Source organism: Geotrypetes seraphini, chromosome 1 (assembly GCF_902459505.1).
Source record: "Geotrypetes seraphini chromosome 1, aGeoSer1.1, whole genome shotgun sequence".
In the NCBI taxonomy this organism is placed as follows: domain Eukaryota; kingdom Metazoa; phylum Chordata; class Amphibia; order Gymnophiona; family Dermophiidae; genus Geotrypetes; species Geotrypetes seraphini.
Genome location: NC_047084.1, coordinates 75,046,682 through 75,071,016, shown reverse-complemented (window position 1 = coordinate 75,071,016; position 24,335 = coordinate 75,046,682). Strand labels below are relative to the sequence as shown.

Below are 24,335 nucleotides of genomic sequence, written 5' to 3'. Positions count from 1 at the left end.
TGGAGATTTCAGCCCCTAGCGAACTTATGCTCCGGGCTCTAACGTGTGCGTGCAGGCTTCTCTTCTCTTCCCTCCGAAACTGGAAGTTATGCCCGGGGAGGGGGGGGAGAAGGGAAGCCTGCACGCACATGTTGAGAGCCCTGAAACAAGCGTTCGCTACGGGCTAAGGCGGGAGACATGTTAGTGAAGCATTTCCTCTTCTTGCTGCCGGGTCCTGCCTACTTTCTGTTTCCGCGAAGGCAGGACCCGGCAGCATTTCCCCCAACAGTTCCTCGTGATGCTGGTCGGCCGAAGCAGGGAGAGGTTGGGGCGGCGTCGGCTTTTGGGCGTGTTATTGGCGTCGGCTTTCGGGCCTGTTATTGGTGGCGGTTTGGGTCCTGGTCCCCGATGGCAGTTTGGGTCCCCGATGGCAGTGGCAGTGTCTTGGGGGAGGGCAGGGAGAAAGAAAGAAAGAAAAAGGGCAGGCAGGGAGACAGAAGGAAAGAAGAGAAACAGAAAAAAAGGAAAGGGAGGCAGAGAGAAAGAAAGGGCAGGGGAGAGGAAGGAAAAGTTGGGGGAGGGAATGAGGTGTGGAGGAGAGGAAGCATACAGGCTGAAAGAAGGGAAGAAAGACTGGATGCACAGTCAGAAGAAGAAAGTGCAACCAGAGACTCATGAAATCACCAGACAAGGTAGGAAAAATGATTTTATTTTAAATTTAGTGATCGAAATGTGTCTCAATTTATATCTGCTGTCTATATTTTACACTAAGGTCCCCTTTTACTAAACCGCAATAGAGTTTTTTAGCGCAGGGAGCCTATGAGCGTCGAGAGCAGCGCTGGGCATTCAGCACAGCTCCCTGCGCTCTAAAAACTGCTATCGTGGTTTAGTAAAAAGGGAGGGGGGTATATTTGTCTATTTTTGTATGGTTGTTACTGAGGTGATAGTGCATAGAGTCATCTGCTTTGACCTCTTTGAAAAACCCTGGAATAGGAATGATAATTAACATTTTCTATGCGTACAGTGTGCGTTGTGTTTTTTTTAAATTTTATTGTTGGTAGATCATTTTGACTTGGTCATTTTAAAAGTAGCTCGCAAGCCCAAAAAGTGTGGGCACCCCTGCTCTAGAACAACTGCTCTGTTTCCCTTCAGGATTGTGCTGCTCTCAATGAGATTTGAGTTAAACTTTCATATTTTTCTTGTAAAACAGTGCAAACAATCAAGAAGTTGAGACACCACACAGATCAAGCACACCAAGAACCAAACTGATGTTGGAAGGAAATAGTGCAGCTTTTCCCAGAGGCAGTGCCTGACACAAAGCTCTGGGAAAAGTCCAGATGTAGATATTATACTATTTATTCATGTAAACAGCCTGCAGTCCTAACATCTGAGATTTGCTACCTACTGCAAGCATTATAAAGGTTATTTACTTACTTCTGTAAAGTACATTAACATAATCTATAAATATCCCCAAGGAAACCACAACACTGCAGAGAATACACCACTAAATGCTAGTAACCTAAGAAATAAGATGGGGAAATTGGAAGCTATGGCACAAAAAGATAACCTTGACATCATCGACGTCACGGAAACATAGTGGAACGAGGAAAACGCCTGGGACACTGTGCTACCGGAATACAAGCTATACCGTAGAGACAGAGTAGGTCAAAAAGGTGGGGGTATTGCTCTATACATCAAAGAGGGAATTGAGTCTACTGGAGAGAACACGCCAGAAACGAAAAATAAGGTAGAATCTCTATGGGCCAAAATTCCAGGAACAAAAGGAACGGAAACGAAGATCGGCATCTACTACCAGGGCAGTCCGAAGAAACTGATGGAGAGATGACAGAAGAGATTAAACGCAACTGCAAGGGAGGCAATGCAGTTATCATGGATGACTTCAATTATCCGGGGATAGACTGGAACCTAGGCACCTCCGGCTGCGGTAGGGAGACCAAGTTCCTGGATGCTGTAGGCCAGGGGTGCCCACACTTTTTGGGCTTGCGAGCTACTTTTAAAATGACCAAGTCAAAATGATCTACCAACAATAAAATTAAAAAAAAACCACAAAGCACACTGTACACAGAGAAAATATTAATTATCATTCCTATTTCGGGTTTTTTTCAAAGAGGTCAAAGAAGATGACTCTATGCACTGTCACTTAAGTAACAACCATACAAAAATAGACAAATATACCTCCCTCCCTTTTTACTAAACCACAATAGCAGTTTTTAGTGCAGGGAGCTGCGCTGAATGCCCAGCGCTGCTCTCGATGCTCATAGGCTCCCTGAGCTAAAAACCGCTATTGCAGTTTAGTAAAAGGGGGCCATAGTACAAAATATAGACAGCAGATATAAATTCAGACACATTTTGATCACTAAATTTAAAATAAAATCATTTTTCCTACCTTTATTGTCTGGCGATTTCATGAGTCTCTGGTTGCACTTTCTTCTTCTGACTGTGCATCTAATCTTTCTTCCCTTCTTTCAGCCTGTATGTTTCCTCTCCTCCAGACCTCATTCCCTCCTCTCTCCCTGCACTTTCTTTCTCCCTGCCTCCCTTTCTTTTTTTCTCTCTTCATGCCCCCTTTCTTTTTTTGTTTCCCTTCTTTCCTTCTGTCTCCCTGCTCTTCCGGAGGCTGTTATAGGGGAAAACACCCTCCAGGGATTCAAGACAAAGTAAGACAAGTTCCTGCTGAACCAGAACGTACGAAGGTAAGGCTAGTCTCAGTTAGGGCACTGGTTTTTGACCTAAGGGCCACCGCGGGAGCAGACTACTAGGCACGATGGACCATGGTCTGACCCAGCGGCAATTCTTATGTTCTTATCTGTGTTGTACATAAGCATTTTTCTTGTGCAGACAACCAAAGACGACATTAGAAATATACTTGAGCAGGGATAGCTTGCACAGTGGTATTTTTACAGTTTTTTTCACTTTTCCCAAACAGGAGATCTCATTTGAATTACATATACCCCCATATAACTTCTCCAATAGTGGATCTAAATTTTTCTAGGAGACAGTTCCATACAGTGCATTAGCTATTTAATATACCTGTGTACAACATGGTTACCTAGAATGCAGCTTAAAACCTAAAAAATATTTTATTTTAGCATGATACTCTCATTCTGATGACCAGTCTCAAGCTAGAGATGATATTTGAGAATATAGATTTAAAGCTGAGACAATCAAGTATTTTGCCAAGTTAGGAAATAAATAAGGTTTTATGAGATAAAATACATCAACCGACCTTAGTCTACCATCCATCATGGCCACAGACCCCGGAGCCAGACTGTGAATGTAAATTCCTGGAAGGCTGTTTTCTAATGTAAGACAACAAACACCAATCCCCAATCCAACGCCTGATTCTGTGAAATTAAACAGTATAGTTCCAAAGTTTTATTAATAATCACCAAAAAGGGTAAAAGTGTTTTTTCTGTTATGCCATCATATTCAAATTTCAGTGGACCTCCATAGATGTATTTATATAGTTCACTACAAAAATACAATCACATAAGTATAGTGTATCGTAGAAACACATTTATTAAAATAGTTAGGACAGACATTACAGGACTAATTTTATAAAGCCTTTTTACTGTATGATATATTGAAGGCATAGTAAACATTAGCAGGGACAGATACTTACAACAAAACAGAAGATAATCCAGATAAAATGGAGTAATTTTAATGATTTATTTGCATGTAAAGCCTGTTTTACACACAGAAAATGTTTTTTTTTTATATATAACTGTGCTTTGGGCTGTTTATGTACAGGGACACTTTGGTTTGCTGTGTTTGTGATATGAGTTAGGTGGGTGAACTTTGGTGAGAAAAATATCAGAATAGTTTCTTTAAGCAATTGGCCATTACATTTTGACATAAAGGAACTTGTTTTGAATTTCTGAGACATCTTCCCTAATACATAGCATGTCAGAAATAATATTCAGCTGATAATTAACTTAATAAATGCACTGCTATTAAGGTCTTCTTGGGGCATGCATTCATTCACTCACTCAAGACACTGAGGCCCCGATTCTATAAAGGGCGCCTAAGTCATGCCTAAAGTTAGGCGTGCTTTAGGCGTCCAATCTAACTGGTTAATGAGCCAATTAAGGGTCTTAACAAGCGATAATTGGTACTTAGGCAACCAAAGGACATAGATGCCACTTTGTAGACACAGCCACAATTTCAGGATGCCCATGTTTAAAACTCGCGCCTAACTCAATAGGCGTGGGCGTGGTATGGGCAATGATTCAATTTGGGCGTCCTTCAATTCATTGACATAACACTGAGTGACCTAGGGCATCCATATCATGCCTATATTGTAGGCAAATTAAAATCAGGTCTACTTTTGAGCTTAGTTTGAGCTTTAGATAGACCTGAGTTCTAAGGATGGAACTTAGGCACAGTTTGGACGTCCTTAATGCAATCTGCTAAATAGCTCTCTGGGTTTTTATTTTTGCTTTATTAAGCTCAAAATACATTTAATAAGCCACCACATAAACAGGGCACATCAGAACAGATATATTGCATGCAAAACTTTCGATTTTTGTGGACAAACAGCAATGTTATTTGCTAATTAGAGGAAAAGATCCATTAACTGAAGTACAGCACATGAAAAATATAGCTTTAGTTTTCTTGCTAAAAAGCTACCCCTTTTTCTGACTAAACAGTGCTCCAATCAGCTCATTCGTGAAAGCAAAAAAAGCACATGACAAAAATATATAGATTGCATATATAACTTCATTTGCAAAAGGTTAAAAACAGATACAAACCTTAGTATGGCTTCTACTTCATTGCAAATGACGATTTGCAGCTGCACAATGGTGACCTCATTGTGAGATCATCAAGGTGCACCTGCAAGGTAGAATGCCACAATTAAAATATGTGCTGGGGGAGCTGGTTAGGATTCAAACCCATGACCTGTGATATGATATGCTAAGTTATCATATCACAGGATAGTCAGAGACACCTGCCTGGAAGCTGCTATAGCTCAATAAGTAAAATCCCTGTGTTCATCTTCCAGAAGTCATGGGTTCAAATCCGAACCAGCTACCCCAGCACATATTTTAATTGTGGCATTCTATCTTGCAGGTGCACCTTGATGATCTCACAATGAGGTCACCATTGTGCAGCTGCAAACTGTAATTTGCAATGAAGTAGAAGCCATGCTAAGATCTGTATCTGTTTTTTTCTGTTTTTAACCTTTTGCAAATGAAATTATATATGCAATCTATATATTTTTGCCATGTGCTTTCTTTGCATTCAAGAATGAACTGATTGGAGCAATCTTTAGTGAGAAAAAAAGGGTAGCTTTTTAGCAAAAAACATAAAGCTGTTTTTTTCATGTGCTGTGTTTCAGTTAATGGATCTTTTCCTCTAATTAGCAAATACCATTACTGTTTGCCCAGAAAAACAGAAGGTTTTGCATGCAATATCTTTGTATTGATGTGCCCTGTTTATGTGGTGGCTTATTAAATGTATTTTGAGCTTAATAAAGCAAAAATAAAAACCCAGAGAGCTATTTAGCAGATCGCATTAAGGACGTCCAAACTGTGCCTAAGTTCCATCCTTAGAACTCAGGTCTATCTGAAGCCTAAACTATGCTCAAAAGTAGACTTCCTTATAATGCCTATAAGACCTAGTATTACAATTGCTTTGCAGCTTGTTAGCTCACTCTGTAGCACACTGGTTAAACCTACAGCCTTCTACCCTAATGTCGCTGGTTCGAATCCCAGTCACTCTGTCTGATGGAAGAGAAATAAATAAAGCATTAAACAGATCCAACTCCCAGTATTATAACTATAATGAAAACCAGTATAAAATTGCCATTCTAATAACATAATAATAAAATGTTATAACATTAAGGACATTGTTTGGACGTCTAAATCTCACCTAAAATCTAAGGGGCTCATAATCAAAAGAGAAAAACGTCCCAAAACTGGCCTAAGTCGGCACTTGGACGAACATTTCTCAAAAACATCCAAGCGCCGAGAATAAAACTGGGTTTTGGACATATTTTAAAAAAACCTAGGCCTTCATGTGCCGCTTAACGTTCAAAGCTAAACGGGGCGTTTCGGGAGGCGTGTCGAGGGCGGGACATGGGCCGGCTTAGACTTAGTCGTACAGCATTTATAACCGAAAGTTTTACAACAGAGTCTAGACGGAACTTGGACGTTGTGACTTAGACCATGTAAGTCACAAAAACCCACTTAAACTCACCAGATAAGCACTGCAAAGACATAACACAGACCCCCACAAACTATCCCAGTGATCACCAACCCCACCACCCCATAAAAATTTTATTCACAACTTTAAATTTCAGTCTCCAGACCATCATCACCTGGCCGCCTGGCATAGGAAAGCCTAGTCGTCCAGCCCAGAGGCAGCTTAAGGCATCTTGGGGGTAGGTTAGGGACTCATAGAGAGGAGGACCCATGCTCATAAGCCCCTGTAATCACTGCATTGATACTGAAACATGTGCACTGCCCTATACACCCCCAAATTCCTTTTATACTGGCATATAAGTGGCTCCTGCAGCCATAAGGGCTATTGGGGTGGTAGATAAGTGGGTCTACCTCACTAACCTCTCCACGAACATATCCTCATGCATAAAGAACCTCCAATCCTGGGCATTCACAATGCATATGAAACTAAACGAGTCCAAAACAAAACTCCTTTGGCTCGGCCAAAAATTAGACCATCTACCTTCCTCCATCCCATTGTCCACCGGCCCCCCATTACAGCTCGAGTTCTCAAGCAAAGTTCTGGGTGTCACCTTAGACTCTTCTCTATCCTTCAACGAACATCTCCAATCCCTGGTGAAGAAATGCTTCTTCAGCCTTCACATGCTAAGGAAAGTCAGACCCTATTTTCACCAAAAACACTTCGCAGTCCTAGTACAATCCATCATCCTCTCCAGATTGGATTATTGCAATTCTATCTACCTCAGCCTAACCAAGAAAAGCCTCCACAGACTTCAGCGGATTCAGAACGCCGCAGCTAAGCTTGTTTTCGCGAAAAGCAAATTTCATCACGTCTCACCACTCCTGTCTAAGCTCCATTGGCTCCCAGTAATCCCCAGGATTCACTTCAAATGTGCGTGTCTGGCCTACAAGATCCTACATGGCATCCTTCCTGCCGTTATCCCTCTATCCTGGAACTCCCCAACCCCTACTTCCTCCAGATCCTCCCAAAGTTTTAAACTATCCTTCCCTTCCATAAAAGGTATTTCCCATGTAGGCAAACTTGGGTCATCCCTCCCCTTTAGAATCACTGAGATCTGGAATAACCTCCCCTCCCCTCTCCGAACCTCAAGCTCCCTCCAACTCTTCCGCAAACACCTAAAAACCTGGCTATTCTCAAAACTGTAACACTTCCCCCTCTTAGGCCTCTCACCTTCCCCCTTTACACCTAACTCTTTAATCTCTCCACTGTAGTTCCTCTCTCATCTTTCTTCCTGTAAACCGTGCCGAGCTCCACATTCGTGGAGATGGTGCGGTATATAAACCCAAGGTTTAGTTTAGTTTAGTCTAGGGGATTCTAGAGGTGGTTTGGGGGCTCACTGTCACCTATAAGGGAGCTGTAGTGAGGAGAAGCCATGGCACCCTTTTTGTGAAGTTCACAGCAGTGCCGTGTAAGGTACTCCACTATTTAGGTGGCATGTCTGGGTGTGCAGTCCATCACTTTGCAGACCCCTCCCACGTCCAACATGGCTTGTTCTAGGCGTTTTGGACTTGTTTATTGTTTTATTGTTTATTGTTTAATTAGTTTCTTGATTGAACGCTTTATCGATTCTGCAAAGCGTTGTACAAAGCACTTGATAAAATAACATTGTAACAAACAGAATTACCATTAAAACAAACTTATTTAAAAAAAACGAAAATACAAAATTATTAGACGAACTACAACACGTACTAGGTTAAATAAGGACGCACTAACAAACGATACATGAAGGAAGAAGGGAGGAAATACAATAATTATAGTAAATGAGAGAGACATTAAGGGAAAAAAACAAAAGGGCAGGACTTAATGGAGAAAAAAGAAGGAGAGAAAAGAGAAAAGAAAAGAAGAGAAAGAGAAAAAAAAAAAAAAATAATAATGAAATAATAACTTCAATTAAAAGCATCTTTAAAAAGGAAACATTTTAAGCTACTTTTAAACGTTTTTAAATTATTTTCTGTTTTTAGATAAAGCGGAAGAGCGTTCCAAATAGTAGGAGCTGTTACAGAGAAAATAGAGGTTCGACGTGTACCGATTATTTTTAAGGAGGGGATATTTAAATTGGATTGGGTTATGGATCTTAAAGATCTTGGTGGATCATAGGGAATTAATATTCGATCAATAAAAGCTGGGGAATTAGTCTGCATAGTTTTAAATGTCAAAAGGGCAATTTTGTAGGTTATCCTGTGTGAGATAGGTAACCAGTGGGCATCTTTTAACAGAGGAGTAACGTGGTCATACTTTGTTGCTCTGTAGATTAACTTAATTGCCGTATTTTGAATTAGTTGCAGACGTTTCAAATCTTTGTGATATATACCTTTTAAAAGCGAATTGCAATAATCTATTTTTGAAATTATGAGTGAATGGATCAAAATGTTGAGAGAACTGGTTTCAAGAAAAGGGGTCAATGATCGAATCATTCTTAGTTTGTAAAAACAGTTTTTAACCAGAGCACTTATTGGACGGAAATGTGGTATAAAGATGGATGATTTAGCGGCTTGGACGATCAGATCGGCAGGACGTATAATTAAACGATTTTCGAAAGTAAAAAAAAGTTGGACGTTTCTTTCGAAAATGTGTCAGGCTCTTTTTCACTTTGGACGACTTGCGAAATGGACATAAATAGATTTAGACGTCCCTTTCGATTATGCCCCTCCACTTCTTTAAAGGACGCCTACAAAGTTAGACATCTAAACAGTGCTGAACATCGCTGAGTGCGATTCTACAAAGGACGCCTAACTTAGAAGCCTAAACGGCGCCTATATTTAGATGCATTTTTCAGAATCAGGGCCTGAGACCATAAACACCAACATACAGTCGAGAAAAACATTCCTCAATATATTTTGGCTCCTCAATTTGCAATAAATCATATAAATCCTATATCATCATAGGTCTGAAAAAAACTTCACATAACATGACTCACATCCAATCTTCTTTATCTAAATTCTTATATTTCACTTGATGTCCACAATAATACACTTTTAAACAATTAGGCTTTTATAGATGAACTTTTCATAGTGTGTCCATGCAAGCCATTCAGAAACCCATCCTAGTTATAAACCAATACTCAATAAAAGAGTTACTTAGCTTACCCCTCTTTTTATAAAACTGCGGAAGTGGTTTTTAGTGCAGGCCGGCACATCAGGAACAGCGCAGACCCTGATAACTTTTAAGGTCCTAATTAAGATGAACTTTCAATTGAACACTTAGGTGCCTAAGTTTTGCTGAAAATGGAGCACAATTTAGGGGTCTAACTTAGGAGCCTAAATTTAGGAGCTCATCTTTTTTTGAATATTGGGTTCCATGTTTTTAAAAAGCCTCCTGTCTCATTCTTCCAGCTGTTGACTAAATGCCTCTTCATTCCAGAGGCCCACTTAGGCCTTGAATTTATAATAGGACGTCTAAATGAGAAAGTCTAAAATTGCACCTATGTTAAGCCTACTTTATAAAAGCAACTTAGGTGCTTATATGCCTTTAAAAATAGGCTCCCAGATCTAAACCCAATAGCACACAGTCACGGCTTCTCTAAGAGATGGTATAAATACATGCATACACTTTAAGCATCTACATGCAAATTTTATAAAATTTATTCCTATATTACAACACTTCTTCTGCTCCTCCCAAGAAATGCTTACATGGAGACCGCATAAAAGAAAGCATAGTAATACTGTAAAAGATGGCAGATAAAGACCAGCGTGGCCCATCTAGTCTGCCCAGCAAGATGGCTAGAATCACAGTAATGTTAGGTTACCTTCTCTGTGCCTTTATTTAGGAATGTACCCGCTGCTCTATATAGGTTACACTTCTCTATATGTGAAAATCATTTTTTATTGCTTTGATTTCATCCTCTTGCAATATAGGGATCTTCTCTGTGTCATGCCTTTTTGAATTCCATCACTGTTCTGGTTTCCACCACCTTCACTGGGCATCTACCACTCTTTTTGTAAAAAAGTATTTCCTGATATCGATTTTGTTTCCCTCCTTGCAGCTTCATTTAGTGGCCTCTACTTTCATGGCTTCCCTGGCTGAAAAAGATTTCTTTGTTCACTAATACCTTTCAAATATTTACGAAGGAAGTCATCAATATTGGGGCTAGACCAATGTTCTTCAACCACCGGTCCATGGACCTGTGCCGGTCCACAGAAATTTCTTGCCGGTCCACAGGGCCAGCACATGCATCAGGCCCAAAACAGTTTTCTTCAACTGCCGGTCCACGGTGCGATCGATGCGGCGTTATCTTTGAGCCAGCTCCCTCTGCCTCACTGATTCAGTGCACAAAACCACGGGCAGTGACTCCTACACGCGTTCTGCGCCTGAACCGGAAGACTTCTCTTTGATGTCGCAACATCAGAGGGAAGGCTTCCAGATGAGGCGCGGGACACGCAAGGAGCCACTGCCCGCAGCTTTGTGCACTTCATCAGTGAGGAAGAGGGAGCCGGCCTGAAGATAACACCGGGGGCAGCATAAAATGGCCAGGTGGGAGCAGGCTAGAAGGTAAGGCATAGCATGGAGGGAGGGAGACGACAAAAGTTGGGGGGAATGATTTTATTTTTGAATTTAGTGATTGAATTATGTCAAGTTTGAGAATTTACATCTACTGTCAGTGTGCTTTGTGTAGTTTAATTTTATGGTTAACCATTATGTGTTGTTAATAAGATTATATTATGTGTATCTATGAAAAATGAATGGAAAAAATAGTGTTTCAATTAGTACTATTATGGGGCGGGGTCTGGGGTAGAGATGGGCGAGGCCTGGCCCATAACTTAGCCTAGTGTTCTTCAACCGCCGGTCTGCAGACTGATGCTGGTCCACAAAATAATTCTTTTATTTCTGCCGGCCCATAGGTGTATAAAGGTTGAAGAACACTGGGCTAGACAACTACATTAATAGAGCTAGACTGACCTACGTCGCTTTTAGAAAAGTCATAAAAACTGCTTTATTCGACAGATATATCACCTAAACATTAACTACACCAAACACTAATTCCTTTTCTTTTTTTTTTCCTAATATGCCCCCTCTGAAATTCTAAACAAACTGTATATTGTAATTCGCTACTTTTTAAGATTCTGCATACTGTAATTCCACTGACTATCTGCATATTGTAACTCGCTGATTGTCCATCTCTCTTCAATGTAAACCACCTAGAAGTCGCACAATTATGGCGGTATAGAAGAATAAAGTTATTATTATTATTAAGATGGGTTATTTTACCACAAGTCATGTTCATTTTTGCACAGGGTCTTATTGCACAAAATAGCCTGCCTTAATGGTAGCCCATGTTAATAACTTCCCCTATATGTGTCTGTATCACATCTCACCTATATCTCCTCTCTTCTTCAAGTCTCTTCTCATATTATCTTCTGGCACAGACCCCAATGCCATTTTGGTCACCCTGCTCTGAACCACTTCAGGTCTTTATATCTTTAGCAAAATACAGCTTCCAAAGCTGAACAAAACAACTTGTATAGGAGCATTATAATTTCCTCCTTTCTGCAGGTTATGTCCCTCTCTAAGCAGGCAGTTACATTAAAATTTCTCTTTATATTTTTTATGCATGTATGTTATATTGCATGATTTTATGAAAGACCTTTCTCTGCATGTAGAACAGTCTTTACAAAATTACCCCTTATTGGCAATTTTTACTAATGTCAGGTATTCCTGAGCATTTACATATACTGTACAATAAAAATAGTAAGGAACTGCTGTTCACCTTTATTTAGTGTCACATCAATGACAATTCTGTCCTTGGGTCCAGGACCTCGGCGAGATGAGGAGGAAGAATCTCCTTCTTCTAAACATGGTAAAGGGGTTCCTCCATTAATGCTTGAATTTGGGGAACTGGATCGACTCATTAAAATGGGAGTAGCACATGGGGTGAGACTTGGACTCCGCAACCTGGTGCGGACCGTTAGAGTTACCACACCTCTCCTAAGTTGCTGCAAAAAAATAAAATTTGATTACTCAGACCCATCTTTCCAAGACAATATTCAAGGTGGAAGATAAGCCATAATAATTAGTATAAATGAACAAAATATCATTATAAAGGCAGCAATCGTAAGATTACCAATGTGATTTGTAGTTCCTTTCTAATCACATGAGTCTGTTACCTTAAAGGTCTGGATGGCATCTTGATGAGTTAATCCCTGCAAAGATTCTCCATTTACTTCCAAGAGCTCGTCACCTGGGAATCAATGAATTAATTTAGCATTTATAATCAAACAATTTTTATTGAGCAAAAAACCAATACAGAATGCAAGTCACAAAGAACATCTTCTGTTTAATTTAGCATTTAAATATCTTTGAAGTATATAATATATAAACACTTCTACATCCTAATACATAGAAACAGAGAAATATGATAGCAGATAAAGGCTAAATGGCCTATCCAGTCTGCCCATCCACAGCATTCACTATCTCCTCCTTTCCCTAAGAGATCCCACATGCTTGTCTCATGGTTTCTTGAATTCAGACATGGTCTTTGGCTCCACCACCTCTACTGGAAGCCTAGTCTATGCATCTACCACTTTGTGTAAAAAAAAGTACTTTCTTAGATTACTCCCGAGCCTATCACCTTTTAACTTCACCCAATGCCCTCACATTCCAGAGCTTTTTTTCAAATGAAAGAAGTTTGCCTCATGTGCATTTATGCTATGTAGGTATCTAAATGTCTCTTTCCCCTCTCCCACCTTTCCTCCAAAGTACACATATTGAGACCTTTAAGTCTGTCCTCATTTGCCTTATGATAAATAATACAAATAATATAGTGCTATCAATACAGGTTCAAGATTTTTTTTATCCAAAATTCTAAAAACCAAAATTCAACGCAAACCAGAAGTAGTTAATTTTTCCTGTGTAACATGCATTTTTCCTGATATCTGCACAATTCAGGTTGTAGGGCTGGAAAGTAGAGAGTTGCAGATTCCAGGATGGCACCAATAAGCAGAAAGGTCAGAGGGCTGGAAAGTGGCAAAGAAGAGCTGCAGGTTCCACTCAGCATGGCAGGAAGAAACAGAAAATGTCAGAGGGCTGGTAAATGCCAATGAGAGATGCAGATTTCACTTGGAAAGATAAGTTGTTGAAATTTTACAATGAGTGTGATGTCCAGAAATTAACGAAAGCCAGAAAAACATTGCATAGGGCAAAAAATGAAGATTTAGATCAGGGGTCCCCAAATTCTCTCCTTGAGGGCTGAATCCAGTAAGGTTTTCAGGATTTCCCCAATGAATATGCATTGAAAGCAGTGTATGCACATAGATCTCATGCATATTCATTGGGGAAATCCTGAAAACCCGACTGGAGGGACTTTGGGGACCCCTGATTTAGATCATGTGCTGATTGACTGGGTTCGGTAAAGAAGGCATAAATGCTTGCCCTTGACTGGTTTGATGGTAATGAAACAAGCCAAAAAATACCATCAAGAATTGAACATTGACAGTGAGTGTGAATATTCAGAAGGTTGGCTGCACAAATTTAAGAAGTGCTTGGTGTTGAATATCTCAAAATCTGTGGTGAAAAAGCTTCTGCTGATTATGAGGCAGCTGAAAGCTACATCGATGAATTTGCTAAGAGGATAACTGATGGAAACCTTAGTCCTGAACAAATTTACAGTGCTGATGAAACAGCTCTCTACTAGCGCTATGTTCCTAGAAAAACACTAACAGCAGCTGATGAATGAGCACCATCTGGTTTTAAGGACACAAAGGACCGGGTAACTGTTCTTGCATGTACCAACACTGCGGGCACACACAAATTGAAGTTGGCAGTGACTGGAAAAAGCCAACATGCATGATGTTTCAAGGTGTAAATCATCTACCTGTAGACTATTATGCTAACAAGAAAGTATGGGTAACCAGAGAAACATTTAGTGATTGGTTCCATAACCACTTTGTTCCAGCAGCAAGAGCCCATTGTAGAGAAGCTGAACTGGAAGAGAAGTGAAGACAACTGCTCTGCTCATCCACCTCAAGAACTTCTTGTGAAAAATAATGTTTCTGCCATTTACCTCCCACCCAATGCGACATCCTTACATTCTATGAACACCAAATATAAAGACAGTTTTCTGAATTGCATGCTTGATGCAATTAACAGAAGCACAAGACTTCAAGACTTTTTCAAGGAGTTCAGTCTTAAGGATACCATTTATACACTTGCCAATGCCTGGAAAGATGTAACTAAATCAGCATTAAAAAATGCTTGGCTAAAACTCTGGCTATCAACAATGAAAATGAACCTGTAAAAGACTTTGAAGGTTTCCAAGTCGGTGATGATATCAAACCTCCTTGTTTATGACAGAAATCCATCTGAAAATGTTAATAAGTTAGAGACAGCTGATATTAATAAAATGCTGAATACTGACAAAGATGCACCAGTTGTGCATTCCTTTAGTGATGTCGAGATTGCTGAAATGATGTTACACAAAGAAAAGCTTGAGGTTAGTAGCGATGATGAAGACCTTGTAAACACAGGAGAAAAAAATCCCTACAGATGATATGATGAAAATGGGTGACCAGTTAATTGCTGGTAGGGAACAACTTGCATTTATCAGTGAGCATGAGATTATGACAGTCTACTTGCTCAAAGAGAGAATACTGAAACAGAAACCTTTGTTAATTAGACAAATGACACTGGAAGAAGCCTTTATAAAAATTGTCACTGTGCCTGCACCATCGTCAGATAGCCAAATACAGACAGATGATGATGCATGTTAGATGTTTTTGTCTAAGAAAAACTTTGTGTGACTAAAGACTAACCCCCTTGATTAACCCCCCCCCCCCTTTTAAAAAGCTGCGGTAGCCCGGATCGCTAAATGCTCCAATGCTCATAGAATACCTACGAGCGTCGCAGCATTTAGTTTTACAGACCACAGTAGAAACTTCTACCACTTAGTAAAAGAGGACCTATGTTTGGAACAAGTTTGTGTTTGAAGTGTTTGAATAGTTTAATGTTTGTGATTTTTTTTCCCCAGTACTCTTTCAGCCTGTTTTACAAAGCTATGGTAGCAGCTTTGTAAAAGGGGCCTTTTGTGAATAATGTGATTCTTTCCTCATTTGTGCATACTCTTTCCATAAACATGGTGCTCATTCAGCAGCTGTTGTCAGTGTTGGAAAATTGTTGGGATATGCACTCCTATATTTTATTATATATCTTATTTTATATCTCTCCTATGTGAAAATTTGATGCAGGCAAAGTTTGTGTTTTAAGTGTTTAATGTTTGCCTTATTTTGAAATTTAAAAAAAAAAAGGTTTGGTCTTATGGTCTGGTTTTTTCTGACTTAACGTTACAATTCCAAAAACTAGAATATTGCAAAATCTGAAATATGCCTGGTCCCAAGGATTTGGGATAAAGGATCTTGTACCTGTACTTTCTTTTTCAAAGTGAAATATGGACACTATAGTCAGACCAAGAAACTGTACTGCTTCTACTCTGGTGCATTCTTAAATCTCCAAGAAGGATAAAATCATATTCTTCAAAGTCCTAGAACATGCTCAAGTTTCCATTATTTTTACCCTGCTGAAAAAAAATGCCTCCATTGGATATGATCAATAGCAGATTTCTTAAAAACATCAAGTTTGGAGACCTAGCCTCTAGAAAAAAGACCTATTGGTCATCCATTCCTGCAGTTCAGTGGTGTGTGGAAGCAAGGCCCTTGACCTGACACCTAGGAGCATCTTTATTTATTTAAATTTTTCTTATATACCGCACATCTATAAGTCTGGGTGGTTTACAAAATACACACACAATCTAAAACAGTGTTCTTCAACCTTTATACACCTATGGACCGGAAGAAATAAAATAATTATTTTGTGGACTGGCATCGGTTTGTGGACCGGCGATTGACGAACACTGGGCTAAGTTATGGGCCAGACCCCGCCCATCTCTACCCCAGGCCCCGCCCCATAATAGTACTAATTGAAACACTATTTTTTCCATTCATTTTTCATAGATACACACAATATAATCTTATTAACAACACATAATGGTTAACCATAAAATTAAACTACACAAAGCACACTGACAGTAGATGTAAATTCTCAACTTGACATAATTCAATCACTAAATTCAAAAATAAAATCATTCCCCCCTACCTTTGTTGTCTCCCTCCCTCCATGCTATGCCTTACTTTCTAGCCTGCTCCCACCTGACCATTTTATGCTGCCCCCGGTGTTATCTTCAGGCCGGCTCCCTCTTCCTCACTGATGAAGTGCACAAAGCTGCGGGCAGTGGCTCCTTGCGTGTCCCGCGCCTCATCTGGAAGCCTTCCCTCTGATGTTGCGACATCTGAGAGAAGGCTTCCAGTTCAGGCGCAGAACGCGTGTAGGAGTCACTGCCTGTGGTTTTGTGCACTGAATCAGTGAGGCAGAGCGAGCTGGCTCAAAGATAACGCCGCATCGATCGCACCGTGGACCGGCGGTTGAAGAACACTGTTTTGGACCTGATGCATGTGCTGGCCCTGTGGACTGGCAGGAAATTTCTGTGGACCGGCACAGGTCCATGGACCGGTGGTTGAAGAACACTGGACTAGAGCATTTCGCAATGAAGGGCCAACCACCATGAAAATTGAATCTCTGTACATGTCAAATCTGATTTGTTTATAAGTTGGGATATCAAGTAAAGCCTGATTACTAGAATGTAATGGACACCCTTGAACATGTTCTTTTAATACAGTGGCCAAATATAAACTTTTAAAAATCAACATTAAAGTTTTAAAATGAATATACCAAACAATTGGCAACCAATGAAGTTGCTTAAGAAACAACGTGGTATGAGTAAACGAATAACATCCAGTTCTCTTTTATGAGAAGCCGAGATGCAAATCACAGTTACTAGATGCTAGGGCAGGGTCCCCAAAGTCCCTCCTTGAGGGCCGAATCCAGTCGGGTTTTCAGGATTTCCCCAATGAATATGCATTGAAAGCAGTGCATGTACATGATCTCATGCATATCCATTGGGGAAATCCTGAAAACCCGACTGGATTCGGCCCTCAAGGAGGGACTTTGGGGACCCCTGTGCTAGGGTCTACCTTGGGGGTTAGCGTCCAAGAAAAAGATCTGGGTGTCATTGTAGACAATTCGATTAAACTTTCTGCCGAATGTGAGGCGATGGCCAAAAAAGCAAACAAGATTCTTGGAATTATTAAAAAAGAGATGATTAACAAGACTAAGAATGTCATAATGCCCCTGTATCGTTCCATGATGTGACCACACCTGGAGTATTGCACTCAATTCTGGTCTCCTTATCTCAAGAAAGATATAGCGGCACTAGAAAAGGTTCACAGAAGAGCGACCAAGATAATAAAGGGGATGGAACTCCTCTCGTATGAGGAAAGATTAAAAAGGTTAGAGCTCTTCAGCTTGAAAAAGAGACTGCTGAGAAGAGATATGATTGAAGTCTACTGGTCGTGCCCTGCAACTGCAAACCACCAAATGACATTCCTACTCTCACTATATACCGAGCCACTGGAATCGACTTGCCCCCGCAGATCAGATCCCTTGAAGGATCTTCAACTTTAGGAAAGCAATAAAAACATACCTTTTCACCTAACCCCTTTTCACCTAACTAGATGGACTACAAAGAAATGTACATTGGTACCAAAACCCAGTATGTGTCACGTAAGGAAAGCTTATAAGGTAAAATCTTATATTATAACTATGGCAAATCTAACCTGTAAACTGTATGTGTGTCAATTATGATAAAACTTGTACTGGAAAACTTGCACTGTAAGAATAACCAGTGTAAATTGTAACCAGTAAACTGTATACAGTAAAACCTTGGATTGCACATAACTTGGTTTGCAAGACAAGCAAAACATTGTATTAAATTTTAACTTGATATACAGTGGTTTACGAGCATAATTCGTTCCAGAAGCATGCTCGTAAACCAAATTGCTCGTATATTAAAGCAAGTTTCCCCATAGGAAGTTTCCCTATAGGAAGCATGCACAAATGCTCAAAGCCAGTCCAGCCCAGCCCAGCCCAGCCCAGACCAGAAGAAGGAGGATCTCCGACGCACCGCCCAGCCCAGGCCGCGCCAGAAGAGGGAGGATCTTCGGGCACCGGCACTGGTGCCAAGTCGGGTAAAGGGTGTCATTGACTGCTCGGGGGGGAAATAGGATCGCGGTGGAGGGGGGCAACGCGAGTGGAGGGGATGCCGGATCACTGGGGGGGATGCCGGATCGCGGGGGGGCACTCGTACTGCGAGGCAAGCTCGGTTTACGAGGCACCAAGTTTGCGAATGTTTTGCTCATCTTGCAAAACACTCGCAAATTGGTGCACTTGTAAACCGAGGTACCACTGTATAAGCAATGTGTTGCAGTACATGTACATACAGTATACACACACCACAACTGAGCCAATGTTTCTCTCTCTGACGCTGCAGGAGTACAGTGACTGTTCTAAATGAGCGAGGTCTTGCAATACAAGTACATATAGTATTTTGTATTAAAGTTATTGGATTGTGGAACTAATCATCTGAGTTTCCATTATTTCCTATGGGGAAATTCGCTTTGATATACGAGTGCTTTGGAATGAATTATGCTCGCAAACCAAGGTTTTACTGTATTACTCGGTTTACTAGTGTACCATTTGCAAGTGTTTTGCAAGACGAGCAAAACATTCGCAAAATCAGTGCCTTGGAAACCGAGTTATCCAGCACCCCCCTAGTGATCCGACATCCCCCCGCTCACGTTGTCCACCTCCCCCCCCCCCGCAATCCTACATCCCCCGAGCACCGAAATGACATCCTTTACCCCAATTGGGCACTGGCACCAGCACCAATGCACAGGACATGCCAGTGCCCGAAGATCCTCCCTCTTCTGGGCTGGGCTGGGCGGTGCGTCGGAGATCCTCCCTCTTGCCTATGCTGGGCTGGACTGGGCTGTGAGCATTTGCGCATGCTCAAAGCTTTCTGGTCTTGCTCTCTCCAAGATTCTCAGATTCAGAATCTCAGAGAGAGCGAGACCAGAAGGAGGGGGGGAATGGAGCAGCGCCAGTAGCCTCAGGGGGGAGGGGGGGAGAGGAGGAGGTTGAACGAATCAAAGCGAGTTTCCCTTACTTCCTATGGGGAAACTCACTTTGATATACGAGCAATTTGGTTTACGAGCATACTGGAACGAATTATGCTCGTAAACCAAGGTTCCACTGTATATATATATTATGTAGTATTAGACCCTTAATATGTGTCTAACTAGGAAAAAACTTCTATCAGAAACTTGTACTAAAATTATGGCAAATCTAGTGTAAATTGTAAACTGTTAACTATATACTATGTATATTTAACCTGTTCTGAGCTCTTTGGGGACAACAAGACAGAAATCAAAATAAATAAATAAATCCTTAGTTGTGTACAACGAGTACAAGTAGATCGATTTTTCACTCTGTCAAAAATTACAAAGACTAAGTCCATTATAGTCTATGGATGCGTTAGCATTTAGCGCGCGCTAAAACGGCTACCGCACTTTAGTAAAAGGATCCCTAGGGGACACTCAATGAAGTTATAGGGAAATACTTTTAAAACCAATAGGAGGAAATATTTTTTTCACTCAAAGAATAGATAAGCTCTGGAAAGCCAGAGGATGTGGTAAGAGCGGATAGCATAGCTGGTTTTAAGAAAGATTTGGGCAAGTTCCTGGAGGAAAAGTCCATAATCTGTTATTGAGAAAGACATGGGAGAAGCCACTGCTTGACAAAAAAGAACTGGAAAAAATATATATAGTAGATCCAAACAGGCAACACAAATGGTCGTTCAAGGAGGAAAAGCCTCAGACTCCTTTAGGGAGACCCTTTTTCAAATTGAGAGGGTTAGATAACATCACTGGCAAAAACCTTCTTTCCACCTGTGTTACCTCTGCTAAATTTAAAGTGCTGCATCCATTACTGCAGTCAAAAAAATCTAAACTGCTCATTGAAATACTTTTGAAGTGCTGCTCAAATATTCAGATCACTTGATGCTGTTTCCTAAACCACTGTTCCTGGAGTGCTCAATGCCTGCGCCACAAGGTCAGACTCTATAAAGGCCAAGTATGTTAGGCGCCTCTAGGTGCCTAAATTGGCTCCTGTATTAACAAGCTAAACAAGCTTTAACAATCTCATAATTGGAAAAAAAAATGTAATTGGCTGGTAGACGCCTATCACATAGCACCTATCAGCGCCTAATTCCTAAATAGATGCTGCACCTTGGCTACCTAGCTTTAAATATTAACAGCTATAACAAACTATTGTTAAAACTGTAGCGATTGTTAACTTAAATGCTGGTTATATCATCAGTGGATGTGTCACTGAAATGGAACTGCTCCTCCTCCACCTCCATTTAGACCTGCCCAGTCATGACAGTCAGCATAGGGCTTTTTAAGTCAGTGGGCAATTCAAGGCTTTTCCCCTTCCTTCTGTGTGGGCTGTTTTAGACTGGTACTGGGGTCTGTGAGCGCATACACTGACACAGGGTCCTATGCTCACTGCTGCTGCCACCTTCATATTTTTAATAAATGGAGGCAGTGGCGTACCAAGGGGGGGGGGGAGGTCTGCCCCAGGTGCAGGCTTAGGGGGGTGCACAGCCAGCCAGGTCCGGAAAATTCAGCGGTGAATTTGAAACAGCTCCCTTTCTCCCTCCCTGCCCCTTATTTCATGGCCGCGAGTCTAAATTACCTTCGTAATTGCTGGAGTTGCGTGTGGCTGCCATAAAAGTCATCTCTGACGCAACCAGAAGTTGCATCAGAGACGACTTTTACAGCAGCCATACAGCAGCCGGCTGCTGTACGAAGGCAGGGACGTTTGTCGGACCGGGCCTGTTGTCCGGGGGGGGGGGGAGAAGAAAGCACCATGAAGGTAAGAGGCAGGGAGGGAGAAAGGGAGGAAAGGTGGGGTGGAGAGGAAAAGACGCTGAAGGGAAATGGGGAAGACAGAGGGGGGAGAAGGACGCTCAAAGCACATGGGGAAGACAGAAGGGGAAAAGGACGCTGAAAGCACATGAGGAAGACAGAGGGGGGAAGAAGGACACTGAAACACATGGGGAAGACAGAGGGGGAGAAGGATGCTGAAAGCACATGGGGAAGAGAGAGTGAGGAGAAGACGCTGGCAGGGAAGAAGACAGAGATGGCAGACTATGGGGGGAGCAGAGGGAAGAAGATGGGTGCCAGACCAATTTGGAAGGGGGGAGAAAGGGAGAGGCACAGTAACAGAGCAAATGGAAGACGCAGAGAGAAGAGAGACAGTGGATGGAAGGAATTGAATGAGAAGATGAGGAAAGCAGAAACCAGAGAAGACAAATGTAGAACAAAAATTTTCTATTTATTTATTGCTTTAGGAGTCATGTGTCACTGTTTCTGTGGTGTTGCATTTTATGCAGAGTCCAGCTTCTTGCTGGTTCAATTTAACCTTTGTCTATGTATTTCTATTTTATCCCCCCTTTTACAAAACTGTGGAGCGTGTTTTCACTTCGGGTGAATCAATTCGAATCGATCTATTTTTGAAGAAAATTGGACTTACCCCTTGGTAGAGACCCGTTCGGGCTTGCCACCAGAGTCCTTGCTTCGATATAACTTCCGGTTTTGCAAAACCGGAAGTTACATCGAAGCAAGGACTCCGGTGGCAGAGGGAAATCCCGAACGGGTCTCTTCGTGTAGATCAGCGGCAGCAAGGCTCTATCCTTCCCGGGCGTTAGTATTTCTCCTCTCCTCCCTGACCAGGCAAAAGCGGCGGTAGTGAATGCAATTCACTACCTTGCCACTACTCCGGGCGTCTTCTTTCCATTCGGCCGTCCAAGCGGAAACAGGAAGTTTTCACTGAGGGCAGGCCGCAGTGGAGAGAAGACGCAAGGAGTGGTGGCAGGAGTGGATCGCTAAATTACTACTGCCACCGGCAACACGTTATAACGTCAAAATAAAGGTAGATGGAGGGAGAGGGGATATGGACTTGGGGGAGTTGGTGGACTGGAGGAGAGATGGGGAGAAGATGTATGGGAGAAATGAACTTGGTGGAGGGGGGAAGATGGATGGTGGAGGGGGATATGGACTTGGGGGAGATCATGGAGGGCAGATAGAGTTGGGGGAGAAGATGGATGGGAATAATGAACTTGGTGGAGATCATGGAGGGAAGATGGACTTGGGGGAGAGGAAGAGATGGACTTGGGGGAGTTGGTGGACTGGAGAGGGAGAAGATGTATGGGAGAAATGAACTTGGTGGAGGGGGAAGATGGATGGTGGAAGGGGGAGATGGACTTGGGGGAGATCACGGAGGGCAGAGAGAGTTGGGGGAGTTGGTGGACTGGAGAGGGAGAGATGGGGAGAAGATGGATGAGAATAATGAACTTGGTGGAGGGGAAGATGGATGATGGAGGGGGAGATGGACTTGGGGAGATCATGGAGAGAGGAGATGGGGGAGGGGGAAGGGATAGAAGAAATAATGGATCTAAAAACAGGAGAGGGAGATGGTGGACAATGGGATTTAGGGAGGGAAGGAACAGAAAGTGAGAGAGGCTGGACACAAGGGATGGTGTGTGGGGGGATAGAGATGAGATACTGGATAGGAAGGTAGTTAGAAAAAGAAAAGAGCTGGTGGGGAAGAAGGGAGAGATGCTGGATGAAAGGGTAATTGGAGAGATGGTGGATCTGGGGGGGGTCCATCGCTGCAGCTACAGGAATAGAGGCAGAAAAAAGGAAAGATGCCAGACCTCCAGGGGAGGGAAGGGAAATGGAAAGGGAGGACAGAAATGTAAGATGGATGGTTACCACGGAGAAAGAAGAAGACGACAAATGGGCAAGAGACCCTTGCAAGCAAGTTATCAGAAGACGTTTGTTGCCGAGCCTGGGACCAACATGATTTTAAAAATGACCAGACAACAAAAGGTAAAAAAATAATTTTATTTTCTGTTTTGTGATTACAATGTGTCAGATTTGAAATTTGTATCCTGCCAGAGCTGGTATTGGACCAAAAACTTGAGCTAGGATTTAACAGAAAAAGGGAAAGTCTTTTTTGTTTGTTTATTTTGTTTACACCACAGCACCAGTGTAGGTAGGAGAGGGAAAAGGGGGTGAAGAGGCCCTAAAATAAACTCACCAGGATGTTTGGAAAAAAACATCCAATTGTGCAGGAAAATCAAATCAAATCAAATCAAATCAAATTGAAAAATCGATTCAATAGGCTGAATCAAATCAAATCGAAATATTTTTTTCCTGAATTGGGCAACACTAGTACAGAGGCATTATTCCCTCCATTTTTCTGTTGGATATGCTTCTCTATATATACCCTACTGCCCTTTTTTGCAACTTTGAGATCATTGGACACAGTCATCCTGAGGTCACTTTCCTAGTTACATAACAAGTGAGAAATTGAGATACAGTACTTTTTTTGCACTAAATCTTAACTGCCAAACATTCAGCTGCTTCTTCCTCTTTATCACTTGGCCGCACAAAGTACTGTGTAAACTATCTGATTGGTTCAATGCCATTCAACGTTTGATCCTTCCTGAAATAGTTTCCCATGGGAACTATGATTTCTGGTTTTTATAAAGCAACACGATACAGCACATTTTCATTTCATGAGTCACTGATATCATTTAATTGCCTATTCAGCACTAATGCCCCTTTTCTTTGGAATTTACTCAGGAGTCAAAATTAAATACAAGATAGATATTTTCAACATTTTGAAGCATTGTAAAGGTTTGCAGTTGTCTATAACATAGACATGAGGAAGCATGGCTGGGAAGTTTATTTTATTTATCTCATTAATGCTTTTGCATCCTTGCCCCTTAAATTTCATCAGCTTTTATTCTTCTTACCTTCTTTAAGTCTCCCATCAGCAGCTGCTGCTCCTTGAGGGAAAATGGTCTTAACAAAAATCCCCATTCGTCCTCGAGCAGAATCCTGGCCACCAACAATGCTGAATCCAAGGCCCTTCTAACAGAAACAAGAAAGGACCATAAATCCTATGACATTGACTGAACGGAGTGCTTAACTTTCCAAGGACCCCCATTAGCACAGATACTGTTCAGCAAATACAATCTCAAGAAACATGACGATTGAATTAGCTGAAGACAAATTGGTGCAGTGATTTCATTCTTTACTTGCTGTCATTTTTCTCTTTCTTTGCCTGATATAATCCAATATTAATGCATTATCCGTGAAGGATTAATGATAAATCTGAAA

General features: G+C 41.5%; 1 protein-coding gene across 7 annotated transcripts in view; it reads right to left on the bottom strand.

The window, feature by feature from the left end:
• Positions 1–24,335, bottom strand: part of PDZD2 (PDZ domain containing 2) — a 487,038-nt gene that overhangs the window by 117,339 nt on the left and 345,364 nt on the right. For all 7 annotated transcript variants that reach the window (XM_033933443.1, XM_033933453.1, XM_033933424.1 and 4 more), the window contains 4 exons: positions 23,969–24,086; positions 12,306–12,379; positions 11,909–12,134; positions 3,227–3,344 (listed from right to left, as the gene is read on the bottom strand). In XM_033933443.1, coding sequence (XP_033789334.1) covers positions 3,227–3,344; positions 11,909–12,134; positions 12,306–12,379; positions 23,969–24,086 — 536 coding nt within the window. The remainder of the gene's footprint in view (positions 1–3,226; positions 3,345–11,908; positions 12,135–12,305; positions 12,380–23,968; positions 24,087–24,335) is intronic.